The 26,823-nt window shown below is 39.3% G+C and overlaps 1 protein-coding gene across 2 annotated transcripts in view; it reads left to right on the top strand.

The window, feature by feature from the left end:
• The window catches only part of THSD4 (thrombospondin type 1 domain containing 4), a 238,567-nt gene that overhangs the window by 67,038 nt on the left and 144,706 nt on the right, over nucleotides 1–26,823 (top strand). For both annotated transcript variants that reach the window (XM_085070773.1, XM_085070774.1), the window contains exon 6: nucleotides 752–854. In XM_085070773.1, coding sequence (XP_084926899.1) covers nucleotides 752–854 — 103 coding nt within the window. The remainder of the gene's footprint in view (nucleotides 1–751; nucleotides 855–26,823) is intronic.

Raw genomic sequence — 26,823 nt, 5'->3', positions numbered from 1 at the left:
GTATTTAACTATTTAACTAGTGTTTACTTTTGGAATCTCCTTCACGTGCAAACAAGGCTGATCTGCCAAAGGTGTGCATTGCAGGTGACCTAATGAAGGATGTTACTTCCACCTGTAAAGCCTGCCCTGCCTCAATACCTGTGCATGCACATGTGCTTGTGTAGGAGAAGCTCTTCCAGCTCCTTAGTTGCAAGAGCTCAGGATCCAAAGGCATAAGTTAAAATGCAAAGCTGTGCAGTGGCTCTAATAGCAGCATGTAGAAATACAAAAGGAAAAGTGGAAATATGGTATGGAAGCATAGGGGGAGAATAAGAAGCCTCTGTGGTCAACTTTTAATAAGTTATGGAAGCATGTATGTTAAGTGTTGCAACTCTGTTGAATCTGAGCCCAAAAAGTTAATGATGAAAAATGTGAAGCTGTTGTGGAAAGGAAGTAATTCTAATCCAATATTGAATTTATCTTGAAGTGTTGTGCTGTTGCTGAGGAAAATGACAGCTCAATAAAAGCTTTACTTTTTTTTTTAATAGAACTGTTGCTCCATTAACCTCACAAATTTTCTTCAACAGGCACTTTTGATACTGTTACTTAAAAGCACAGTTTGTTACCTGTTTTAAAGAAGTCTCCTGATGTTTATATCATTCATCTGGATTAGAATTTTGCAATGCCTTCACTAACCTTCTAAATTAATTAATAGGAAGGCAATAATAACTTCGCTGTTGATTGTAATGTGACTTTTTTTTTATCTAAACAGATGTGTCCTGAAAGCAGCAGAAATATTAGAGAGGTACAATGTGCATCATACAATAACAAGCCATTTATGGGTCGATTTTATGAATGGGAACCTTTTGCAGAAGGTAAGGGAAAACAACTTGGTTTTGCATTATTATACAAACTGTGTTTTGGAAAGGCAGATGTGATTTTTACTCAGTGGAAACCATCAGGCAGCTTTGATCCACAGCTGATGTTGCCTATTTTTCCAGCTGAACATGAGTCAGTGCAGATGAAGGTAGGTTCATATCTAACACCCAGTTAGATCTAATAATGTTTGTTTCTAATGCAGCCATGTCTCAGTCCTTGTCTTATCTATTGGGGGCATAGTGAAGACTGGCAGAGCTACACCTCTGTATCTCCAGTGAGGAGCATTCAGTGTATACAATGTTTTCACTTAAAGCCATGTTTGGCTTTGTGAAGTTACCCAAAAGGAAGTTTCAGAGCTGTACAACTCTGGCACTTTGTACCATGCATTTAGGCAGAGCAAAGAGCCAGGGACCCCAACAAGCACATGGCTGAAGGCAGATTCTACAGACAGCATGACTTTACAAGGTGGCCCTGAAGACTTCTGATGTGTTAGCTTTGGTGCATCCCTTTTCAAGCCCCAGTTGGTAAGACCCAGCCAATGCTGAGCCAGCTCAGCCCACCTCCATCTCCTTGCTTCCTACACAGCAGCTTTGACTCAGCTCTGTCTTTTGCCAGGAAAGATGAATCAGGGGAATCAGAACCTGCCATGATAATTTCTTTTCCTTCCCCTGCATAGCACAGCTTGCTCCTAATGTTTATACTGGATCAATAAGGGCAGTTAAACTGTAATTTACAGCACTGTCTTGATGGTGAGTGAAGTGTGATTATTGTTATTTTAAAAAAAAATGCATATTTTTATTTCTCCCTTGTTCAGATTGGTGCAGCTGCATTTCTAACCCATTTTATCTGCTGCTGCTCCAACATAAACTTTTGTCTTTATTAAAAAAAGTCATACTGGATGCACTATAAACCCTATGAATTTAGAGGATTTAATGAAAAACCCTAGTTTGTGTGGGAGAACCAATAGCTCATGATGACTTTAAGGACAGGATTTGAGAAGAAGGATCCAGTTGTTGCAGAGGGAAAACATCACAGTGACATAACCATAAAACCTGTGAGGAAGTTTAACTCTACAGAAATAATAAATGTTTTAATCATACTGATAATTGAACTCTTTAATTTGAAATCTTAAGGTCAGCTAACTTTCATTTTTAATTGTGATGAAAAATTCATAACCTTTTGATGGCTGGATGAAAAAATCTATTGAAAGGAGAAAAATTTGTTTGGAAAGGGTAGCTCTGGGGATCTGGCCACAGGAGTCTCTCTTAGTGAAGAATGGCTGCATTTGTTGAGAGGAGGGAGACAGCTGCAGACTTTTTTGTCAGGAATTCTCTATAAGGTTAAAGACAGAATAAAGTCCTCTCCAGGAGAACCAGTGTCTGATACTTCATCTTCAGGAGGATACCTGGATAGTCTTGTGAATCCAAAATACGTTGTCAAATGCAGTATTTTCAAATTAAGAACTGCAAAAAATCCTGGTCACCCGCAGACCCTCTTGCTTTGAGCTCTGTTTGAAAATATCAGGCAGGTAAGTATAATAAACAGCCTTTGAAGCAGCAGTCCCAGCTCTGGGTTTCTGTTGCAGCAGGCAGAGTTACACCTGCTCAGGCACAGGCACTGTGAGCTCTGCTCTCTGCAGTCCTGCAGGGACATTGGGCTTTCCTGGCCCAGTTGCTCTCCAGAATGGTGAGCAGTCAGGGCTGCCCCTCAAGTGTGTAAAACTTAAAAGAGCTAAAAATGTATTCTCTGGGGACTTGGCTTTTTCCTGCTAAAGGAAGGAAATTACAAGGAGAAAAATAAAAAGTTTGAGCAATTTTATTTTCTTGGAGAAAAAAAAAAGGCTTTTTGCAAATCAGAGTGTGGTCTACTGAAAGTCAGACATGATTTACGCCTAACAGATATTGAGACTCTGCACCCTTCCCTGAAAGGAAAGAAAAGGAAAAGTTTTCATGGAAATAATTCTGTTATTTTTTTTGTTTGTTTTGTTATTTTACAGCAAATTTTTAATGGGAAGTTTTCTAAAATGCATACTTGACCAAACATTCCCTCCAAATGATGTTTTTATTTGATTTTTGTCATAAATCAGCTCTAGTTACAGAGCTCCCCTTTCAGGTGACTGCACTTTTTGCAGGGCAGGACATTTATTGACCAGGAGTCCTGGCTGTTTCCAAGGTGTGTGTGATTTTACACGTGCAGCTGTGGCTTGTGTTGGGGCTGACTGGCTGTTGGCTATAGAGGCAGCAGTAGGAGTGGGGACGTGGCTCAAGGATCATCGCAGTGGTGTCTGTACACGATTTAGTTCCACTTGGTAGAGTCACGCTGTCTTTGGCCTAAACTGCTGGATGAAGGCAGCCGAGTTTCTAGGAACAGAGCCACGCTCAGATCTTGGGAGCTGTTTAAATAGCTCCTTGCTGGCAGCCAGGGGCTGGAGAGCTGTGCAGAGCACATGGAGAGGCCCTGTTCCCGCTGGATGCTCCAGGGGCTGGCGTGGCGCGAGGGCAGCGCCTTCACCTGCTCCGGGCCGGCAGCTCAGCTGGCACAGGCAGCTCTGGCAGCCACAGGATCTCTGCAAGGCCTGGCAGCACTTCTTTGGCTCCTTCTGATTGCCAGGTCTGGCTTCCTTCTGTGACTTCTCTCTGTTCTTCTGTTTGACTGCTGAGAGACAGCAGTTGTACGGAGCCTGTAACACCACATTGCTCCTGACAGCCGGATTGGGGTCAGCCTGAGTTTCAATGGGGATGAAAGTTCCTGTAGCTGAAAGCAGGGTGTGTCAAATGGCACTGATGTCACTGCTACATTTTCTGTGGGGGGAAAATACGTCCTCAGTGTCCCCAAACCTAACTGGACACCATAATGAGTGATTCAAAATCAGTTGGGGTGAAAGAGGGGCCAGGAATCAACAGGTATCAGGTATCAGCACCCAGCCTTCTGGCAGGCCAGGAAGCAGTTTCAGCTGGCTTCTCTTGAAATGTATCAGAATTCAAACATTGAATGAATGGAAGCAGAGTTGGTCAGCATGGTTTTTCATGCTGAGCTTCATGGTCCTCTTTTCTCTAAAATGACACTCCTGTCAACGCTCCATCCTGACGCCTGTGTTGTGTTTTGAGGAGAGCTCACTGTGCAGGTAAATCTGTACATGCTGTAAAATCATTTATCAGTTCACTTTCATTTTAAAATACCTTCTAGTAACCTGGTTTCTGGCTAGAGATCTCTGCCTGCTACAGCCATGATAAATATCAGCTCTGAAGAAAATGAAATTTATAACTTCCATAAGTGTCTAGTAAATAATGCAACTCCAATACTTTGTGTCAGACAAGGCATTTATGATTTAGACTGAATCAGTTTGGGTATTAAGTTGGGAACTGAAGAATAATGCAGAGCTGCTACATTTATTGATTTGTGCTTTTTTTCTTGCTGGATTTTTAACAACTGTTTTCACTTACTTTGAATGACAAAATAGCTTCTAATAGATCAAAATGTATTGGTGCAACTTAAAATGTTAAGTTGCTAAGAAACTTCTCCAGTCTGCTGGCAATTAGTGACACTGAAGACGCTGAATGAGGTCTGATTAAGATGATTTAAGTAATTATTAAAAGGAAGAAAAGCCTAATTGATCTCTTAAAAGTCTTGGTCAGGTGCTGAGAGTGCAGGTAGCATCAAGCACTTGGAGTACCCATGAGTCAGAGAGGGAGTACAGGGAGTGCAGTTAACAGGACAGTGCAGAAGCTGCTTTTGGAGCTTCAACAGTCAGCTGTAGGCACAGAGCAGTTGTGCAGATGTTTCAGGTTTAGGAGGCTGTGGCTCAGTTGTCTGGGCTTTGTGCAGACGAGGGTATAAGGGCTTGTGAGGAGACCATTTATTCAGTTCTAAAGTTTCATCAATAAAATGTTTTGTGCAGTATTTTCCATTCAGTGATGGAACAGCAGAAAGCTGTTCCAGAGCCACTCCTCAATGTATTAGGCTTGTTTTCAGTGGTTTAGTGTGGGGTTTTTATTTCTCTTAGAATTGTGAGATATGTGTATAAACAATTTATAGATACATATTGTACTCAGCCTCTCCTGAGTTCCTTGTGGCTCAGGAGAGGCTGTGCTGAGCTAAATTCTCTCAGCCTTGTGTGCAATACTTTGACAACCTAATGTTTTCACCCAGAGGACAAGAAGTCATCTCACTGTTTTATTTATACTTTCTCAAGTAACGTACTTCTAGTTAGTGAACATACAGATATACATATATACTGCAACTATATATATATATATATATACACATGTATACTGGCGATATATACACAGTATCTCTAGAAAGAATCCAGCTGTGCTGCAGTTCACCCAGCTGCAAGGTATTATATTCAATGAGGCAGCTGCTTGAAATCTTCATTTCTCATTGCAGCAGACCATACTTCTCTGCTTCTCTTTTGCCTCCACCTGCTAGAAATCTTCTTGATTGCTTATATTCCATTTTGTGGCTAGTTGCATGTCCTTTAATTGCATGCACTTTATTTTCCATGACAATTTTTTTTGCTTCTCCTGCTTTATGTGAAATGTAGGCAGGCAGATTCACTGGTGAGGCAACTGACACTTTTGGGAGACATGAAATGTAATGAGTAGATGGTGCTTATATTTAGTGATTAGCTACAACTCAAATAGTGCACACTTCCATAACAGTAGATAGAAGACATCCTGAAGCATACACCTGTGATTACTGACAAGAGCTTAGGCACTACAGGCATGTGATTCCTCTTGAATTTGGATGGAATATGATCTCTGATTTCCTTTAGACTCTGTGGAAATCCTTTGTGAGGCAGTGAAGTATCCATTTTTCACACATCGCTGAAAATTCTATTTAATTTTTAACTGAAATGTTTTTGAAATGTTGCTCACTTATGAGACTAGAATTTTTTCATATGCAGTAGAACAAGAAGGTCACTTGTACTATGTGCCTGTTTTCCCCTTTATTTATTGCTGGTTTGTGAATGGATCACAAGAGAAAGCAGATGTATCAGTATGCTAAAGTATCTGAGGCATTTCTTTGACTTCGTCTATAAATCTGCTTCCTGAACATCTGTTGTGTTGAGCTTGACCTGGAAATTGTAAATATCCTGTGTATTACTGAAATATGTAACTACTTCTATAGAAAGCTTTAATAAAAATATGCTTAGATGTGTATGTGTATGGAAACCTAGTGCTTCCACATGGCAACTTACCTTTTATAGTTATTCTTTCCGTGTAATTTTATTAATATACATGTTTTGATTTGCAGTTGTAAGAAGCTTAGATATTAGAGCCTGGCTTTTACCTTTGATTCTGTGGTTTGTTACGATAAATAATAATGCATATGTATTTTTAAGTGTACTATTTCAAACAGGGACCACCATACTCTTATAGCTGAAATCAGCCATGTCCCTGTAATAGATCCCATACACCACATGTAATGTTTCTAATTCATTGTGCATACTTTAATTTCCTCACTTTTCTGCTTGCTGTTTGGAGGGGAAAGTGGGTGAAGAGTGGTGGGAGCAAGAAGTGGGTGTTTACAGATGGACACCTGGATGAGCCTCAAGAATTGGAAATGGTTGTTAGTGCCTTTAGGAAAATGGGAAATTACATCCATCAAATGTTATCATTCAGCTGTAAATTCAAGACACTCTAAAGTGCAATGGAAGAGAAGCCGTCTAAACAGAATGTATTTGTTTAGGGAAGGGAGAGAAAGGACATAAACAGACAAGCCATTTCTGTCCTATTCTTACAGGGCTTAGATAGATGTAGCCCAGCTTTGCTGTAAGAGGGACACTATCCTCTGTGTCCAGGTGACCAGTATTTACTGCTGTATTTTAGAGTATCTGACCTGTCCAGTCACATTAATTTTGAGCTGGGGAAACATTGCAGGAGGAATTACGCCTTTATTTCAGAGAACACTTCTTAGTTCTCTTGGTTGGAGCAGAAAGGACAGATGTTGTGGCTTTCAGGCTCAGATGTAGAAACAAAATTGTATCCAGATTGTGTGGTACTGAAGACTTTTAGACTAGGACAGAATGTAGAAGGAAGATTTGTTATTTACAAAGCATGGGTGGCAGTGAGTGGTCCAGATACTCTGATAAAATTTGTCTGTTTTACCTATTAGTCCCCCTTGAAACAAGATGCAGACACCCAATATTCAGAAATGAGTTAAAAAAAACGAACACCACCACCCTGTAAAAAGTAATCAATGGAATACTTTGATCCACAAAACACAACCTATTGGTATTAAGTCCTTAGTAGCTTTATCACAACTTTCTCAATGTCTGACTTGGCTGTTAGGCAAAGTCTGTAATAAGCAGGGCTGCATGAGCCAACAATATATGACCTCATGAAATCTGTAACAGTTCTTATCTGTATATGTTCCTTACATGGCTTCATTGTGGCTGGTGGCTGTGCAGAGCAGCTGAAAACTTGCTGCAAGTGGACAGCTGAGGATTTGGATCCCTTTGAATTGGAGAGCAGTCTGAGTTGTGTAAAGATGGACAGGGGAATCCCTTAGAAACAGAGGCCTACTAGGGATCAGAGGGTGTGACTGGGGATGTGATTATCCAGGAGTGTAAACTAGCACAGAGCAATGTTGCTTTAAATTAACATACCCTAAGAATTTAACCTGCCCTGACAGTTCCAGGAGGTTGGTCTCCATCTTTTCTGTGTCCTCTGTTTCGGATCCTGTACCAAGCACAGCTTTCTTAGCGACAAAACCTCTGCCATGTATGAGTAAGAAATAAAGATAATGCTGATTCCTCTTTGTTGTCAGTTCTACCAAAGGTTATATGGTAACCTATAATCCTACTCAGTGGGAGGATTAAAATCTTTTAGAATCTCCATTTAATTTTGTAGCATCCAATCTTTTGGATGCTGGGTTTTTCAAGATGAGGGAGAGAACAGGGGGACAAATTAGGATCTTGGCTGTCTTATTTCTCCCACTCTGTAGTGCTGTAGCTTTGGATGGTTATTGTGTACACATAATTGTTACTGTATAATGAGTACTGTCCTTTAGGGTGCTTTAGTCTTGCTAGCTGTCATGTAGGTATCTAGCTAGGTATCATCTATTGATTCCTGCTGTCCATGGAAAAAGTCCTCCATTAAGCTTCAGAGTCAAAATTTCACTCAAAAAATTTGCCTTTGGGGTTGGATCAAAAATTTTACTTCCTTTGAATTCTTTATAGCAAAACACAAATGAAAAGAAGGCATCCTGTCCTTATTCCTACACCTCTTTGAGGATATAAAAATGAGTCTTCGTCTGAATTCTTCTAAATCTGTTCTGTTTGGTTGCACATTCCTTTTGTAGCAGAGCCCTGCAGGATCAGATGCTCTGAGCAGATGTATTTTACAGCTTCCCAAGGAAACTAGTTTGTGTGAGTTTCATGTTTGTAGTCCTAGGAGTCCTCGTCACACAGATCTGCACAACCATTTCTTGTAGTGTAGTGGCTAGAATGGGGGGAAACTTGGGGTTCACAGTGTTTTGCAGGTGTGCACTTCTTGCATGAGCCCCAGTGATCCTGCCCTATCTCCCAAGTTTATGAGATAGTCTGGAGAACAGAATGGAGCTGCAAGGTCAAGACTATGTAAGCATTTTAACATGTTATGTATTAACTTTGGGGAATATCAAATAAACAGGGCAGTTAAGCAAAGGAGTATCAAGATGTGTTCCATTTTTGTTATTAAATGCATGAAATATTTATTCAACACATTTCTTGTACAATTACCCATCTCTTGTACAACTTGCAGTTAAAAATCATGTGAGTACGCTATCTTTGCCTCAGTTAATATGTGGAAATAGATTTTGTTGATTAAATTATGGATTTCAAAAGGTTTTAAATAGTTTTATAGTATTTTCCATGTGTTTGATTTCAGAAAAGGTCTCACATTTATCTATTCCAGCCAAGAGCAATTGTCCTAATGTGGTGCTGTGTGTGTACCAGGCTGCAGAGCTCCCAGTCAGGTTGCTGCTGAAGTTAAAGAAAAGCAATATAAATATAACTTTTTATAGGTCCTAATGGTATAAGAATTGTTCAGGTTAGCATGAGGTTTTCCCATTCACTTCAATGGCTTTTGGATGAGGTAATTTAGAAGAAAATTCCATATGTAACTAAAAAAGTGAACAGAACTGAGGTCTGATCCTGGAAAACTTTGTTGCAGGCTGATAATAACCAGATTTCTCTGCATTCAGAGAATTGGTATGTATATAATTCCATGGAGGCTCAGGAATTCACTAGAAATTTTCAGTTGCTTTGAAAAATGATGATTTCAAAGAGTGCACCTGTAGCCTCTATGCTGCTCAAAGGTTCAGGGAGCTGTTGCTGAGTCTGGGCATGGTTCTGTTGGGTGGGTGTATGAGTAGGGACTGAGCAAACAGCAACATCAACATGGCATTCAGACTCTCCTTTTATTCTCTAATCAAATTACTAGTACACAAAGAAGGGCTTTAGGGCCATCTCAGAGATCAAAGTACTTCCCTTCTTTACCCCTTCCCAAAATGTCCCTGTCTTTTGTTTTACTGTATGTGTTCCTGAGTAATTAAAATTGTGACTAGAAATGAAACATTTATTCTACTGAACTTTTAAAGTATTGATAGTTGTTCTAAAAAGTCAAAATAGTACATGTATTTCTTGTTCTAAAAAGCTCCAAACACTGAAGTAATGGAGAAAAGGAGAAATGAACTATTGAATGGGTCCTAGTAAATAGAGACGCTTTCCCATCTTTGGAAGACTGATTTCTTCTGACTATTTTACATTATATTGAAAGAATTACATATTAAGATACTTTTCACTTTTAGTTTGTTCATTTTGAGCCTGGTCCAGTCTCAGCTAATATGAAAGAAAGCAATAACTTCAGAGCGAGTCAAATGTGGATCTAAACATTTTTGTTCACAGTTTCCATTTGTGTACTCAGAAATTAGTTATGCACACTCTCAGTAGTAGAACTTGCACTTTTGGGAATATTTAGGGGGAAAATTCTGTTTTCCTTATGTAACTCCTATGGCATTTTACGGGTTTTAGAAATTAAGACCTACATATACTGGCAGGGTAGATATATAAGTTCTGGTTCCACTAAAATTTATGGATTTTACCTGATTAGCTTTCTAAATACTTTAGCTTTAACTTCTCAGTTTTGAAACTAAGTTTTGGGTCAGTGTAAAGTGGGGCCAAAACCTTTGGTCATAGTTACCACTAGCAGTGTGGTGCAAGGTTCCAAGTCAGAAGTTGTGACCAGCTGAAAATGATAGGAAGCCTGCTCAAGTCTGGAATATGTTAGGTTTCAGATCTGGCAAGGTGGTGTGGTGCTTTCAGATCGGCTGTGGTGTTTTCCTGGTTGGTGGCTAGTTGGTATTTGGCATTTCAGTGTGGTGTAGGGCACCTAAAGCATGAGCAATTTTGCCCAAAGTGGCAGATCCAAGCTGCCTGAGGCCATAACTGTAGGTGTAGCTCTTTCCAGACATGCCTGGGCTGCTGCTGGAGGAGCTGTCCCAGTATCTAGCAGGGGAGTTTCAGCTGTGCTTGTGAGTTCTGCTGCTCAGCATAAACATCCCTGGAAATGTGCTAACTGCCTGCTGTGTCCCTGCTCCTGGCCTGTGGCAAATACAGTGTGAAAGGCATTTGCTTAAGCCTCTCTTATTCTGATAAAACCACTTTCTGTGGGCTGTGAGGGAGACTTGACCTTTTGGGGTGTAGGAAAGCCCAGGTTAGTCCCTGTGGCTGCAGCTCAGGGCTGAGACTCACTGAGCTCAGTCTTAGTCTGAAGTCACTGTGCAAGATTTTAAGAGTGGGGGTGAGGGATGAGAGGTGATAAACTAGTACAGAGGGTTCAAAAAGATTAAGTATTACAGTGTATTTTTAATGTGGTGTTCCTTTAAGAACCCTCCAATTGACAATTTCCAACTTCATCTCCCAGGCTTTCTAAGGAGCAGAGTTCACAGCTCTCACTGATGTTACTGTTTGCTAGAAAAATTAGGTTACTTATTAATATGAATGTGGGTGCCTGTGCTGCACATTATTATTTAAATATTGGCATTTCTCTGTCTCTGGAGTGTTCTGTTAATGTTTTGATGGAGTTATTTGGTAGTGTTGAGTGTTATGAAGGGAATTAAAAAGATTTTGCCAATTTAGACAGCATAAGTAGTTGGACTGGCATTTATGTATGCTCGATATTTCTTCTTGTTATGATGAATTACTGTTTTCAAAGCAAGGAAACTCTTACCCACTGTGAAGAAAAAGCTTATAATATGGATGAACATCAGAAGAAAGAGATTCCCTGTGGTAGTATATAAAATGAAAAGCAGAACTGGCTTCTATTGTGCTCTGTTTCCATTAGACATCTTGGAAGTTTTATAAGCATGGTGCATAATAAATATCTGAGCCACAGTTTGAGATCTTTTAAAAAGGACAGACAATTCTTGTTAATATTTTTCTGGATCAGTCCTTGCTCTTACACTCAAATTGATACAAATCTCTGGCTTTTATCCACAGACTCAACTTGTGAATTTGTTAATTTGCTTTCCATATTGCACTGTATAACTCTGAATTTAAATCCAAACACCACAAATTTAAAATTGAATTTGAAAGAGCCAGAGAAACTGTGCATTAAATTTGCTCGTATATCTACAAAGGGTGGAGATCTGCTTCTGAATAATTTTGGTCAGAGGCCTAAAAATACCAAGGTGCAGCTCATTCTGGTTGGTTCTGCTGCAATAGTACAGTGATTCCTCTGGAGAGAGATCACAAAGAGCTAACTGTTTGGACCCATTTCACCACTGAGGTGGATATCAAGTACAAAAACAGAAACAGACCTCAAAAAGTTGAGCTTGATCTTTTTTCAGATGTAATAATATGAGTCTGGTGACATCATCAGATCTGAAAAGTAATGTAGACTTTTACTATATTTTCTTTTCATTGCTCCAGTATAAATGTAACCCAGTGTATGTAAAATGCATTATAACAAATCCACAAGCAATTTCCTTCATTGTAGCAAATACTGTATCTCATTAGAGCAAAACAAGCCTCCAGTTATGGCGCAGAACATCTGCTTAATAATTTCAAGTTCCTCCAACTGTGCTGCCAAAACATCTAAAAAGTCAACATCTAGTCCATTACTTTGATCAACTGAAGTAGTAAAATTATAAATAATGCTCCAAATGTAGATCTGGTGAAAGGCAGAGCAGAGCTGCAGGCTCTGAGCTCAGAGAGCTGTGACTGATGGGGATGTGCCATAAGGCACTGGGACTGATATCCTCAGGGAAGGCAGGGTGGGATGCAGAACTGGATTTCAGGCTTTCACAGATTTCCTATCTAGCAGTGAGAAAGTTAATTAATCTTTCTGTGTCCAGATCCTGACTGTAAAATTCAGTTTCAAATGTTCTCTGTATCTCATGGGCTTTCTGGAATGCCTATGAGGTGCTTTAACATTGCTGGCAAGAGCCAAAGCATCCTTAAGCAAACAGCAGGTCATTGTTTATGTAAAAGTTGGCAAGAGTTGTAATGTAACCTATTGTTTGTCTGCTCTGGATGTCTTAGGGAAAGGGTTGCATCGTGTTGAGGCAGTGTTAACATTTTGACTTCTTGTGTTCATTCCAACTTTGAACAAAAACTGAAAATGGGAGCATTTTCCAGGAATACAAAGCATTTTTAAGTATCAAATTATTTGGGATCAGTATTGTCAAAACTTAAAAAAAAATATATATATATATAAAATTGTAATATTATTAGGGTGACAAATTGTTTTTTTAATTTTCGGTGAAATATTTCAGCATTGAAATTAAATGAGGAAGTGAAAATGGTTTTGACTTTTCCTCTCTTCATTTTCAGTGAAACAAATATATTGTGAGGATTTGTATATTATCACAAAATTTTAAAAATTGAAAAAATGAGAAAAATGTCAGTTGAATGGCTCCACTGTATTTGTAAACAGATTGAAAAAGATGCTGAAAATACAAGACATAAAATACCATATATAAAAGAGACTCTTGCACATGACCAAGTCATTTGAAAAGAAGAAAAGCCTGATTCTGAACAGAAACTGCCGTGGGAAAGCAGAAATACCAGCCAGTTTCCTATTCCTTGGGTTTGATACAGGATGGTTGCATCTGCTGTCTGCACCCAGACTGGCAAATGGAGTTGTGGTGTAAATGATGGAACTGGATTCAGGAAGGTGGCTGGCTTTGCTTGGCCAGCTGCAGCCACGATTGACTCTGGCAGTTAGAGGTCAGAAGAGGAGTATCCTTTTGAAACCCTATTTCCTCCTCAGAGCAAGCCCAGCATGTTTGAGAAAATGATCTGCTCCATGAGCTCTTGCTCCAGGGCTGTTGTTTCTCACCACAGGAGCAGTTGTTGCCATGGAGTTCCAAGAGCATGTGAGAGAGCATGATTCCCAGTGTTTGTCCATTAATCAAATCTGAGTTTCAGCAGCCAAACACATGGAATAAAAACCCATTAATTTTATCTCAATGAGCAAATAGATCATTAGTAGGGAAAAGAGTCAAAAAAGATGTGCTGATTAGCCTAATTTGTCTAACCTTGGTTTCATTATGTATTTAGAACTTGATTTTCTGAGTTTAAATGGTCTTAATTCTCCCTGAGAGGGTTTTCCAATATTTAATGATCTTGCTGTCAAGTATTTGCTTTTTCTTTTAATTAGTTAGGTTCTGGGCTTGTCTTTGAGGGTTTTATTTTATCTTAATCCAAAACTCATCAACTTTAGTGAACATTCTTAATCCTTTATTGCATACTTACAGTATTTTCAAATGTTTATGCCTGACTGTCACTTACACCATATATGTTTAGCTTAAAAATAATTGGAAGGAATGTCTGCTTCTTTTTTTCATCATTTATGAAAAGAATAAGTCTGAGACCTCAAAAAAATTTGGCTTTCTCTAGTGACTGTTTATAAGCTTTTTTTAAAATAAGTGTTGGTTTTCCAGCACCATGGTTAGAGCTGATACTTCAGAGTAATATGGATTACTTTTTGCTTGGTATATTGAATCTCTTCCCTCCCCTTTCTCTCTAATTTATCCTTCTTTTATACAGACAATCCCTTAGTTCTCCCTGTTTCAAATCCAAAGGCACATCCTGGAGCTTATGTGCAGCGTGTTGCTCATTCCTGCAGGTAAACTGGGCAGGCCCAGCTTCCTGCATGTTTGCACAGCCCAGCCCGAGTGCATTTCACCATTACCTGGTTTACAAACAATTACAGTAAAATGGAGCATTTCTTATCACATTTTATGAGGAGAACAAATCCCAGCTGTATAAAGTATTAGTGGTTTGTGTTTAGTTTGAAAATCTTGTTCCTGTGCTGCCTGCTGCAGAGCATGGGGAAATCATCAGTAAACATGCTTGGCATCAGCCCTGCCAGGCTGAGACAGAGGAAATGGGATGCTGGTGCTGAATGTGAAACTATGGCTGCTCTCACTGCATAGCCTGGAGCAAGAGCTAAACCTCCAGCTCATATTTAACATTATTCTGCAGGAACTTTTGGGGATCAGAATGATCTTTTAATGCAGGATTGCTTTTGGCCCTTTTTTCTGATACACACTGTTCTGTGAAGTCAGCTCTGGCTTATCCAGTAGTAGCAGTAATTCTGTATTTTTGCTGCTACTGCCCCAGCCACAGAAATTACTTCAGAACTCAAGGATAACACATGTTGGCTTCCAAATGAAATAATAGGAGTGGTGGGTTAGTGTTGAAGATCTGCAAAAATCAAATCATAACAAAAAATGGCCTTTAAAAATATTTTGAAATTCAAAATCAGGCTAACAATCTGACTTGGCAAATTCTATGGATGCTGCCTAATGCATGCAGAGAAAACTGCAAAAATAATTTTTTACTTTTATTCTTACATGTTGATATTCATTCTGATGAAGTGTGCCTCTAATATATCTTTTTATTTGAGATTCATTTTAATGACAGGAATGTTTACAAAGAGACAATAGTGAATAGTTACCAGTAGTAAGAAGTGAAATATGTTTTTTGGTTCACTCAACTGTGGCAAACAGATTTTAAAACCCTATATCTAAACCTAACAACAGTTAGTCTTATTTATACACTGGTAAACCACTCCCCCCCTCCCCCCCATTTAATTGAGGGATTCTGTGTATGCAAACTTGTTAGTGTTTGTATATGAAGGAGGTGCTGGATGTTTGTATAGCACATATAATATATTCTAAATGTTGGTCAGTTTATGATTTATGAAAGTATGTGGCAATTTATATTAAGGTGTTTATTGCAGCATTTAAATTATTGAATTATTAGATAAATTATTGCAATTTGCAATAATTTAGTATGACATTTCAATAAATATTTATTGCATAATTGGTAATTGAAATATTTATTGCATTCACATGAAAGTGGAAATGTTGCTGATCAGCCCACCTGTTTATATAGGCTATTGGTCACAGTTACTGCTGGATATTGAATTTGGAAGGGCAAGTGAATGCAGCATATGTTCTATATCTAGTTAGCATGGGCATCAACTGCAGGGAAAATACAATGGCCTGAGGATTTGTGTATGTTGGCAACTGGCATATGCACCTACACCACAGACAGCTTAAAATCTGTATACATTTGTCTTCACAGCTGCTTCTAATCATATTAGCAAGATTGATATTCTTGTAAATGCCAGAGGCGATCTCTCTGCTCGCTGTTAAAACAGAACCATGCAGGACAGGGGCCTGAATTACAAATAGAGATTGGAAAGCAGGTGTTAAATTTTCAAAGAAGACTGTGTTGTTAAGAGCAAATCCAAGTTTCAAAAGGATTTTTCTACTGCCTGGGATATTGGATCTCTTGAGATAAGATTCAGGTGGTTGTGAAAACATGGGTATTATAGGCATGTCCTGCTATTATCAAAGGGACACTTTATTAATGTTGCTGTTTGGCTCTGAACTCATTCTTCTGTGTTTCTTTTTCTGTGAATTGCAATCAGGTCTGTTGCTTCTGAGACTATTACCTCGTGTCAGTTTTTTGAGACAGAGTTGGCATGAGGACAAATAAGTAATATGTTGCTTCCTAAAAGACCTTTCTTCTAGGATTATTCATGGTAATCTTTTTGTGAATGTCTGCCTCCCAAGAGGCTCCTGCACTTATATCCCACATAGTGAGACTTCAGTAAAAGCAGTAATTGCATTACTGTACCTTACTTGACTTTGGCCACGGTTCATGTAACACAGCCTGTGTGTTTAATCTGTTCATAACATATGAAACTTTTCTGCAGTATGGTAACCTTCCCATACATTAGACATCTCATCCCAGGGCTGGTGCAAATAAGCAGGCACTGAAGGGGCTGGTCAGCAAGATATTTTGGGTCATAATAAGTAATTAAAAAATAAAAATGTTAATATTCTTTTAGCTACATGGATTGGGATTTCCAATGGCATAGAAAATACTTATGATTAGGATGCAAATGTTTTGGGTCTTCAACATTCACAGAATCAACCAGGTTGGAAAAGACCTTTGAGACCGAGTCCAAACATTGATCCAAATGATTACCTGATTATTGCATAAAACATCTGAACAAAGATTTTTAGTTAGGTCTAAAGTTGTACAACACATGTTAAATTTTTTCCCTTTAAAAGTGTAAGTATTTGGAAAAATGACATAATTTATCTCCTTATAAATATAAATGGAAAATCAGGTTTTTTTTAAAATGAAAAGAATAGCTGAAGACAGACCATGAACATTTTCTCTTGATAGAGAGAAGATAACAGGAAAACGAACTTGTTGCCTATGAATCCTGATATGTTTCTAGGGATGAACAGATGCTCAGCAATACAAAAAAGTAACACACATAAAATCCATTTTAGCTGACAAGCTGAATCTATAAATTGAATACAATTAGTAAGAATCCATGGAAATAATCTTAGGTGAGCTGCTGGTTAGAATGTTTCAGGAACAGGATGGAGATGGGTCTGTGTTAGCCCCTCTGGGATGCAGCCTGGATGTGCAAGTGTGCAGATGCATGAAGGGAAATTCAGCATCCTGAGCCATCAGTGCTCTGCTCGTTATCCAGAGTGCATTAGGAATTAGGGCTGTGTGGCTTTGCATGAGCTCATGAGCTGGAGAGCTGCCTTCCTGCTCTAAGGGTGGGGAAGGTATGCAAAGTATTTAGGCTATGTGTCGATGCATGTCCTGGAGATCCTGCTCTTTGTACTACAGCAAGAAGAAGTAGAAAATTCCTTTTCAGAAGAAAAACTGTTTCTTTTCTTTTTTCAGGGTCAATTTTTTTCTTCAGGCTTCTTTTACACCACCTTCTATCACGTGGTTAGTAGTCTTATACATAGTCAAACTAAAGCCTTGAAACACATGAACACTACACTGAAATGATGAAGCCTCAAAGATTGTATTTTGGAGAGGGGTTTTTGTTCACTTACTGAATTTTGTTCTTTAACTGAGTTACCTTTAAAAACGATTGTCTCTGTACATGTGAAAATCAAGAAGCCTTTAAAAATGGACTTAGAGGTTGTCCTATTTTATCTGTAGTTTAAAGAAAAATACCAAATATTGTGATGTTTAAGATAAAGTCCAAACAGATGGGAAAGCACTGCTGGCTGGTTTTGGTCTAGAAAGGCATGGATGATAAAATCCATAGAACATCCATGATAGTCAGCAGAGATGTTTCTGACTTACTGTCTGGATGAACTGAGAAGGCAGTTCCTTCAGTCAGTCTCATGTGGTTTCAGAAACTTTAGAATTAATTTTTGTTGCCTAATTTGGGGCACTTAAACTAATAATGGAAGTCTGGCTGTCTTGTTTAGTATTCTGTGGTACGTTGCATGGAATGATTACAAATTACTGAGATCCTGTGGTATGAAGATGTAATTTATTATGTGTATTTATGCAGAAGTACAATATATTTGAGGGGTTTTGGCAAGATCTCAGGGTAAGGTGGTGGTTTTTGGATACAAAGAGTAATCTTTTTTTACTCATATGGGGAAATCTGAGAGAAAACATGAGCTGCAGTTGTAAATCACAGAGCAGCTGAGATCAGAAGGGACCTCTGGAAATTGTCTGGATCAACTCCCCAGGTCATTTGGGGTCACCTTCAGCACTCTACCCAAGACCATGTCCAGTTAGGTTCCAAAACAACAGATTCAGCTAATAACAGATCAGTTGCATACTCTAGAATCAAAACCACAGCCTATTTTGGACAAGAGAAGTGCATGAACTATCAAGGCTGATACTTTGCAAATAAAGCTGGTATAGCTGGGTGCTTGAGCAGTAGCTCCTGTATCCTAACAACAAAATTACTTGTTAAAGACATTTTCATTTGAAATGTGGTGCATGTCTGAGTAGCAAATACATATTACCACTATACACCTTAATAACTCCATTGGGCAAATACATATTTTAAAACTATTGCCCAGCCATTTAGAGGTTCAGTGGGGCTCCAAACTGCCCATTCAAAGCCTTAGTGTGTTTTAAAGAGAGAACCTAAAAATGTCAGTTGATGTAATTGTGCAGTTCCCAGAGGCAATGTATGTGAAAGTTAATGTTTCCAGTCTCAGGCACGTCAAGAAGGTTTTCCTTTAGGTTTCCTTTAGATTTGTGTAGCTTTTTAGCACTCACACTAATTTTGGATGGAATGGACCTGGATGCTCAAAACCAAAAGCCAGAAGATGTCCTTGTAATGCTCACTGGGATCATGCAGGTATGACAGCTGAATGTTTTAGATGTGGTCCCATGTGCTAGTCTATTTCATTAGTGTAAAACGAGATTTGTACTTCTTCCAAAACCTGAAACTGAGATAGTTTCATGCAGACTTGAATCCAGCAAAACTTTCATTTATCTTTGTCAAGGGCTGCTCCTAAAACTTGCTTATATCCAAAATGCAGGAGCAGACGTTTGTCAGACACCTGTGAGAAAAGGTCTTTCTGTAATAAGACCCTAATGGAGTTAGAATCTGCCCTGACTGGGATGAATCCTTAACCAGGGCATGTTTCCTGACAGTAGCTCTAACTTCTGACAGTATCTCCCAAAAAACTTGAAAAAATCTCCTATTTGCTAGAAAACAAAGGCAGAAGAAACACTTTGTTACTCTTTCAGTCAGCTGGAAGGGTGCAGATCTCTTCTTTTGGGCCCTGTACAACTCAGTAGTATTTGCTAGATGTTATACATTTTTACAATGTATGCATTGTTACACATATTTTTCAGTCATAAAAAAGAATCTTCTGTTTCCTGTATAAACTCACTGAAGATCCAGCTTCTTCCATCAAAGTGTAAAACTCATAATAATGAATGAAATAGCATTGGGATCAGACTCTAAAAAAATTAAAATTCAAAGTACAGTAACAAAACCCTTTACTATTCAGATTGAACTTGTGCCTATTGTCATGCTGTTGGAACTTCGACTCATCAAGACAAAGCACCAAATGTGACAAAGCTTAATTCACGTGATAGAATCTGGCAAGATAACAATTTTCACTGTTCTTGCTCCAGAGACTTTTTAGCTTGTTTGGCACAACCGTATTTGGGATAGTGTTTCAAATACTCCTAAAACACATCATTTGCCTTTGTCTAGAATGAAATTGGTCATTACAAATGCCCTGGAATAAACCCTCATCCCAACTCAGAAAACTATTGAAGCAGCTATTTAAATTTAAATAAATATTTAATAGGAATAACTAAAAAATAATCTAGCATGTGATTATATGCTGTGCAGAGTTGTGGCCAGTGTGACAATATGTTAAAAATCCAAACCCAGGTGATGTGCAAGTTGCAGACATTTACAGACAGCCTGAGTTCATGTGGCTTCGGTGGAACACAGGAGGTCTCTCTGCACATACTTTCCAGTGGAAGCTCCTTGCTCTGTGAGTCTTGCAGAGTCACACCGTTGACATAAAATATCTTGATTATTCTGCCTGAGCAGGCTCAGTGCTCTGGTGAGCTGGGGGAGTGCTCTGGCACTGCTGGCAGCCTTTGTGCTGCACTCTGTGCCTGGGAAGTGGCAGAGCCACCTCAGCCTGGTGGCTTCCATGCTCTGCTCATTACTGAGGGATGGGAGCTCCCTCTGATTCCTACAGCACCATGGGGTTAAGTGGCCCCAGTGTCATTTGCAGGAAGATAATACTTCAGAGAAAAGAAGACTCTTGAGATTATTTTTAGCATCCCCAGATTTCAGGCATTAAAACCTTTCAAAGTGAATAGGACATTTTATAAAAAATTCCTACCTCGTTACCAGATTGCTTAGTACTTTCCATGTTGAATTGATTATTTCATGAGCATTTTATACAGTGGAGCTTATAACTTCCTCCTAGTATTAAGGGTGAAAATCAGCAGTTCAGCTTGTGTATCTAAAATGTTTGATACCAGCTGTTTAATAAAATTTGTGTGTTAATGAAAACAGTGATGTGCCACATAAATTAAGTGTTTCCATTATGTGAAGGTTTAGGAAACTTACCATTAGAAGTTATCAACTTAGAATTTTTAAATTTTTTAAACTGGATTATTTCCAAAGGGCATTGGTAACTGTTTCAAGCCTTTGGAAGAAACTGTGTCATGTCAGCAAGTAAGACCTGGCGCTTTTGTTTCAAAAGGTTTACATGTTTCATTATTAGTAATTTTAAATCAAAGTATTTAGCACTTCTGGTTTCTGAGACTGGCGGAGACTGTTGGCCCTTCTCCCTAACCCAGGAGGAGTTGACACCACGCCCAGAGTCTGAAGCAACCCTCTTCTGCAGAGCTTAATTTATTACTTGGACATGAGACTTGCTCTGTGGTCTACCAAAGGAATCAAGAGGCTCCCTGTAGGTTCACTCCTCCTTAGGTAGGAATAATTTGGCTCCCTCCCAGTCATGTCTTGATAATTGATCCCTCTGCCTTTGTCCTTAGGAGGGCAGCATGTGCTACTGCCCGCAGATGTAGGCTTGTAGGACTGTTCTTTCTTATATTATACATTGGAACTCGTGGGAAAAAAAGGAATTAAATGTGTTCCTGGACCTTGCAGTTGGACACTTGGTCTGGTAGGTCAGTTTATGCTAAGGCTCTACAGAAAAAAAAGGGAAGCCAAGCATGGGGGTACAAGGGAGCAGAGAAAGCTGATCATTCCTTTCACAGACATCTTTTATGCAGAACACTGAAGTATCTCAAATATATGCTCTGCAAAAGGTTGCTTTGACTTTAGGAGGCTGCCTGGTGAAAGCAGAGGGAGGCACTTGGTTACCTCACCATGCCAGTACTGCAGGGCAGTTTAGGCAGACAGCTGGATTGCATCCCATGCCCTGTGGAAATGAACCAGAGAGGCCTTAGGGAGAGGGAAACACTGCATCCCACTGAGGACCTGAGCTACTCCTTGTGGCAGAAGGCTTAGTGTAGGTTCTGTATGAACTGCATCAAGCTCTGTGTTTCATGATGGTTTATCTCTTATTGTGTCTTTGGGCTGGGAAGCCTTGGGAAATGGGAGCTCAACCATGTAGTCCACCTTGCACCTGTGATTTCTCTAAGTAGTTTTGTGAAGCACCACTAAGTATCTCCAACATACCTATAAGTATTTCCCTGTCTCTGGTTCTTAAGACAAGGAAACTCTGGTCCATTCTTTCGAAGGTAAGAGAAATATGAGCTATCAGTATCTTGAAGGATGGAGAGAGTGGTATTTTTTGTTTCCCAAGAATAACAGAAAGAAAAAGGTAATATTGCATGTATATGCTGGCCCGTTGGATCTTTTTAACCTTTCACTTCATGTTGGTATGGTTAGAATTATCCAGAATTCTGATAATATATAGATGGTTATACAAATTTAAGTTCTTGAGCATGTGGAATATCTGCTGAATATGATCTTGTTTTAGATCCAGAGAGTGGAGATTTTAATAGCTTGCCTTTAATACTTCTAATAAATCACCAGTTGAAATGACGAGTTTACCTCATAGAAAGATGTGAATTGCTCGTTGCTGCTTCTTCCAAGAGTTGCCTCACTTGCTCTGAATTTGGAAACATTTCCAGTGGGCTGGAAGTGCTTTCTGAATTGCTAGATTACCCATGTATACAGGCCAGATCAGGATTATTTATTTCTAAAACTGTTGTATATTTATGCTAAGATGTTTTCTGTCTGTGAGGTTTGCTCTCTTCTGCCTTTAGTTTATTGTTGGAGTCCTGCATGTTTCCATGTGTACCCATTTCCATGTGCACCCTTCTTTGAAGGAATCAGTTCATAGAGAGGAGTGGAAACTTCTGTGAAACCAGTGACCTACATACAAGTGATGATGGGCTCACAGTCTAAGAATGTGAGCTGCAAGCAGTAACCATTTTGTGGGATGCTGATCTTGTCACTGAGTGCTTGGGAAGCCTTTCACTGTAGGTGTCCTTACAAGGGCCAGATAAAATAGGTAAATTTTAAGCACAGTTTAGAGTCTCTGTGCCTTTTGGTGTAGAAGTTGGTTGCTAATCCCAGCTGAGTCTTCTACAGTCATAGAATTATTTAGGTTGAAAAAGATTCTTAAAGTCATGAAGTCTGGATTAAGCTAGTCACAAATACAGAAACTAAATAAATTCAGTGCAGGAAAAAACTTGTGTTTTTCAAAAGGAATTGACTGGTAGAGAAAAGTGGTTCATTCACAGAATTTCAAAGGCTATTGCAAAGGGACAGCTCTTAAAGAAAAGGAACTTAACAAATACTCAAAAATGTGGTTTAATTATGCAGTAATTCTTCTTATTGAGAAATACAATAGAAGAAAAAAGGTCACTGAGTCACATATTGTTTGCAAGCTCTAGAAAAGCAATGAAGTGATGTAAAACGGAAGAATGGGGAGAAATTGAGCAAGATTTTGGGGAGGAAGGTTTGTCGTTGCCATGTGATTCAGCATAAAGAATTGCAGGAACAGGAAATAGTGGAGTCAGAGCTGTCATCCTTATTGAGGCCATTTGCTTCAGTGTGACCTTGGACAGTCAATTTGATCTCTGCGAGCTTCAGTAAATTGAAATAGGCAAAAAGCAAGCTCAAACACTTGTGGTCACTTCTCTGCAATTTCTACAGTAATCTACCAAAAAGAAAAGAGAAGAAAACTGAGGCTCCCAACAATAAAACCAAGTTCCACTCAAAGTAAATATTTCTTATTGCCCCTGTCTGTGCTTCACTTTAGTCAGGTAAATATTCCAAAAGAACGAGGGACTGTTAATGTTCTGGAAATGTGTATGCAGAAATGCAATTCCAGAATCAAAGTCTGAAAATGAAGCAACAAATAAATCAGTGCTACTGACTTCAGGATTTTATGCTGGCTGCTCCCAGGAACTAGACGTGAGGTCTACAGGCTACCATTAAAAACCAGAACTCCCAAACTGGGACTAACCCATACTTGTCAAATGTCTCAGAAAATATCCACAGGCTTGCTGGCTGACTGACTGACTGGAAATATTTTTTTGATCTGCAGACTTTCTGGACTTTACTAAATGCAATAATAGGAGTCATGGGTTGCGTAAAAACAGCACAGTTGATCCTACTACTGACTTCATGGTAATCAGTGGGAATTTTGTCATTCTACATTTTTTCATATGGTGGTGGAAGATTATTTTTCATGATGATCAGATTTGTTCATCTTCTGGAAAGAGAACTGTATGAGGCTGTGATCCTGTACACAGTACAGGCTGGGAGAGCTGGTGTTTCATTTGTGTGGGCATGAATGCTTAACTTTGTACAGTGTCTGCCAGCCAGCAGCAAAATCTGGCAGATCATTAACATAAATCCCAGAAAATAGGATTATGGAAGTGTTGATGATATTACTTAAGTGGCAGAGTCTAGCTCTGTTTAAAAAGCATGTTATTAGTGGGCATTACCTAGTTAACTGGAAATATACATTCCTAGCACATTTATAACCAAGGAAGCCAATGGTATTTGACTTTTCACTCCTGTAAGAAAATATGGCTTTAAAGAGGCATGTTGTATGAACTGATTTCTGTGGAGTTTGATCACATATAACTTGTTCAAATGGTAATCTAGGAAAGCAATAAATGAAAAATTATAGTAAAAGCACATCCACTTTTGCATCGTCATCAGTTCCTTTTATCCTCTGATATATATTTAATATATAGGGTTTATTATGAACTGTGATCTAATTTACTCATATCTCTTGCTTTGAAATTGTGTAAACAGTTTCTTTGTTCAACACTAGAAATCTTCAGATACTTGCATTACACAACAACAACAAAAAAAGTCGGATCTCACTCTGGTTTTCTCAATTTCCTGAAATCTCGAGTAGATTAAAATCTTGGTTATTTCCAGAAGTTGTTTATTTGTGTAACTCAACGCAGACCAAATAGTTTGTGTTAATTTAGTTTGTTCTCAAGAATTGTTGTGTTGATAATTGTGAAAACATACAATTCCAATGTATCATAGATTACTATGAAAATTTACTGTCCTTTATTTATCTCTACAAAAATAAGTGTGCGAAATGAGGTCAGTAGCTCTAAAGAAGCCAATACCCATTTCTTAATGGGAATAACAGGCAATGTTTGCACTTTTCATTTCTTCCCAGGCAGATATAATGCTCTGTGTCTGTCCACATCTCTCCCTCATTTCCTGGTTCAAGCTCTCCTTATAACAGCCTTGTGTGTGACCTGGAAATGTGCTGGGAAACTGGCCCTCTCTGTTCCTAATGGCAGCAAATGCTTCTTTAAAATATTCCATTAGAACAAATAAAATACAGTCACCTACTGAACTGGGTTACAACAGTGACATCCCAGCATCCCAAGGCTGAGGCTTTGTAGTTTTCTTTGCCAGCTGTGGATGTCCAGGTGGTTGGCAATGGCTCCCCAAGTCCTCGGCAACAGGACTGTGGTGACTGTGGCTAGAGTGCAGAAATCCTACTGGAAAACTCTGGCTGTCTTTGCTGTGGGGCTCACTGAGAGTGGGCTGGTCTGAATCTCAAATGGAAGCAGGAATAACCTGCAGAGGACAGGTGCTGTGGGAGTGGTGCCCAGCTGCTCTGGTTGCATGTTTGGCTGTGCCTTCCCTGCCAGCGGAGCAGCAGCACCATGGATGGAGGTTGGAATGGCAGCCACGCCAGTCAGCTGCATTTCCTCGTTGGGCTGAAGTGGAGGAGAGCACAGAGGCACTTCAGCATTTTTGTCCTTGGGGTTTAAATGTCCTGTCATTCATGTGGAAATCTGTGAAGTGAGACTTTCTCAGTTCTAACAAGGTTCTGCTTTTCCATGCTTCAAAACTGCATTAAGACATGGTCTCCTTTAGTGAAGCCCTGGGACCAGGTAGGTGTCGGAAGATGAGGATGGAGAGGCATTGAGGGACAGTCTAGGATCTCTTGCAGATCCTGGGCCAAATCCAGCAATCCTTACTCACCTCAAATTATTTCAATCACTTGAAGTTCAGGTTTCAATCACTTGAAGTTCAGGTTTTTCCCTTTAATTTCAGTAGGGTTCTCTCCCCTGAACAAGGACTGCATGATTGATTTGCTGGATTTGATTTCTTCCAATGCTAATTTCTTGATTTAATCAGCTTGATAGTCACCTACCAGTTTTGGAGAGATTTGCAGGAAGGAATGCTCTCATCCTTTCATTGTTGTTGAGTATAGTCACAAGAAGAACCTAAATACAAACAGATGTCCGTTTTTTAAAAAGTCAGCATATTGCTGAAATTTAATATTTTTGTTAGCGTCACTGACAGAGATTTTATTGCAGAACACTCAATCTCTGGTTTGTGTTCAAACAATATTAAGAGATTGTTGCTCCACTGAAATTTGGAGGGTTTTCAGTAAGATAATTCTGCTGTATTTATTTATTTATTTATTTATTCAGTGTTCTGGCTGGCAGCAACTGGAATTACAGAGTTTCTTTGGCTACTGCTGCTCACCTTGGGGAATGGGGTGGGGTGAGTGGCCTGTGCTCTGTCTTTGCCTTTCCTGTTGCACAGAGGAGTTGCTGTGCTGAGCCATGGCCTCCTTTGCTTGCTCTGAAGGAAGTAAGAGGGTTTAAATCAGGTCTGAGGAGAAGAACCAAGGGATTTCTTTGGGGAGGGTGGTGGTTCAATGAGGTGTCTTGGCAGTGCAAAGGGATGTACATAGGAACAGGGTTCATGCTCCAGAGCAGGAACACAGAGAAAGCATGAGCCAAAGGAACCATGAAAAATTATCAAATTCTTTCAGCTGTTTTACAGGTTCATTAGCTACTGTTCAGCAAAGCAATATTTAAGTACTTCAGGTGTGTATGAATCTGAGTAGGACCAAACCAGCATGTTTATTTTCATGTATGTATTTTAGCTTGCTGAGGTGATTATCCACCACAGTGATGTTTGAGTAGCTCCTGTCAAAATCAGTGAGTTATCTAGAAAATTTTCAGTGATTTCTGTAGCATGTTTGCAGCATCCTCATTTAAAAAAAACTCAAACTTTTCAAGTGATAATAGCTAAGTTGGAAAGTTTAACTTCAAAATGTCAAAGGTCCTATTATCTGGGGACAGCAGCTTATACTGCATAAATCTGCATTTGACCAGATGGAAAGTTCTTGTGGTTGGCTGGGTCGACACAGTTAGCCCTTCGGTGCCTCAAGTTCTGTTTTCATTTGGGGTGGGAGCTGGGAACACAGAGAAGATGCAGCATATGCAGGAAGAAGGTGAACTTTCTAAATTAAAAGCGTTGGCTTTCTTTACTAGATTAAAACATTATGTTGATGGAAACAGCGTACATTAGTCACTGGGAAATTAAAGAAGATATTTGAAGTATGTTGGATCTGGTCTATGAAAATCAGTTTAGAAGTCATCAGTGGATCAAGTCTCCTCGGGGTTATTGCAGGAACACTGGATAAAATCCAGTTTAAAATGAAGTCAGATTATACTTGCAATAATATCCAAACTATGGGGTTAGCTTTTCTTGCCTGAAACAGCTGCAGATAGAATTGATGCTGAGTCTGCTGCGTGAAGATGGAGATTTGTGTGCAATGCTCCTTGTCAGGGATTCTTGCTTTTAAAGAGCAAGAAGACCCAGATGCCAGTTTTGTTGTTCTCAGTCTGAATGCTGTTTGACTCTG

Source organism: Lichenostomus cassidix, chromosome 10 (assembly GCF_008360975.1).
Source record: "Lichenostomus cassidix isolate B80296 chromosome 10, HeHo_3.0, whole genome shotgun sequence".
NCBI classification, from domain to species: Eukaryota; Metazoa; Chordata; class Aves; order Passeriformes; family Meliphagidae; genus Lichenostomus; species Lichenostomus cassidix.
The sequence above is the reverse complement of the archived record's forward strand: the minus strand, read 5'-3'. Positions and strand labels throughout refer to the sequence as shown.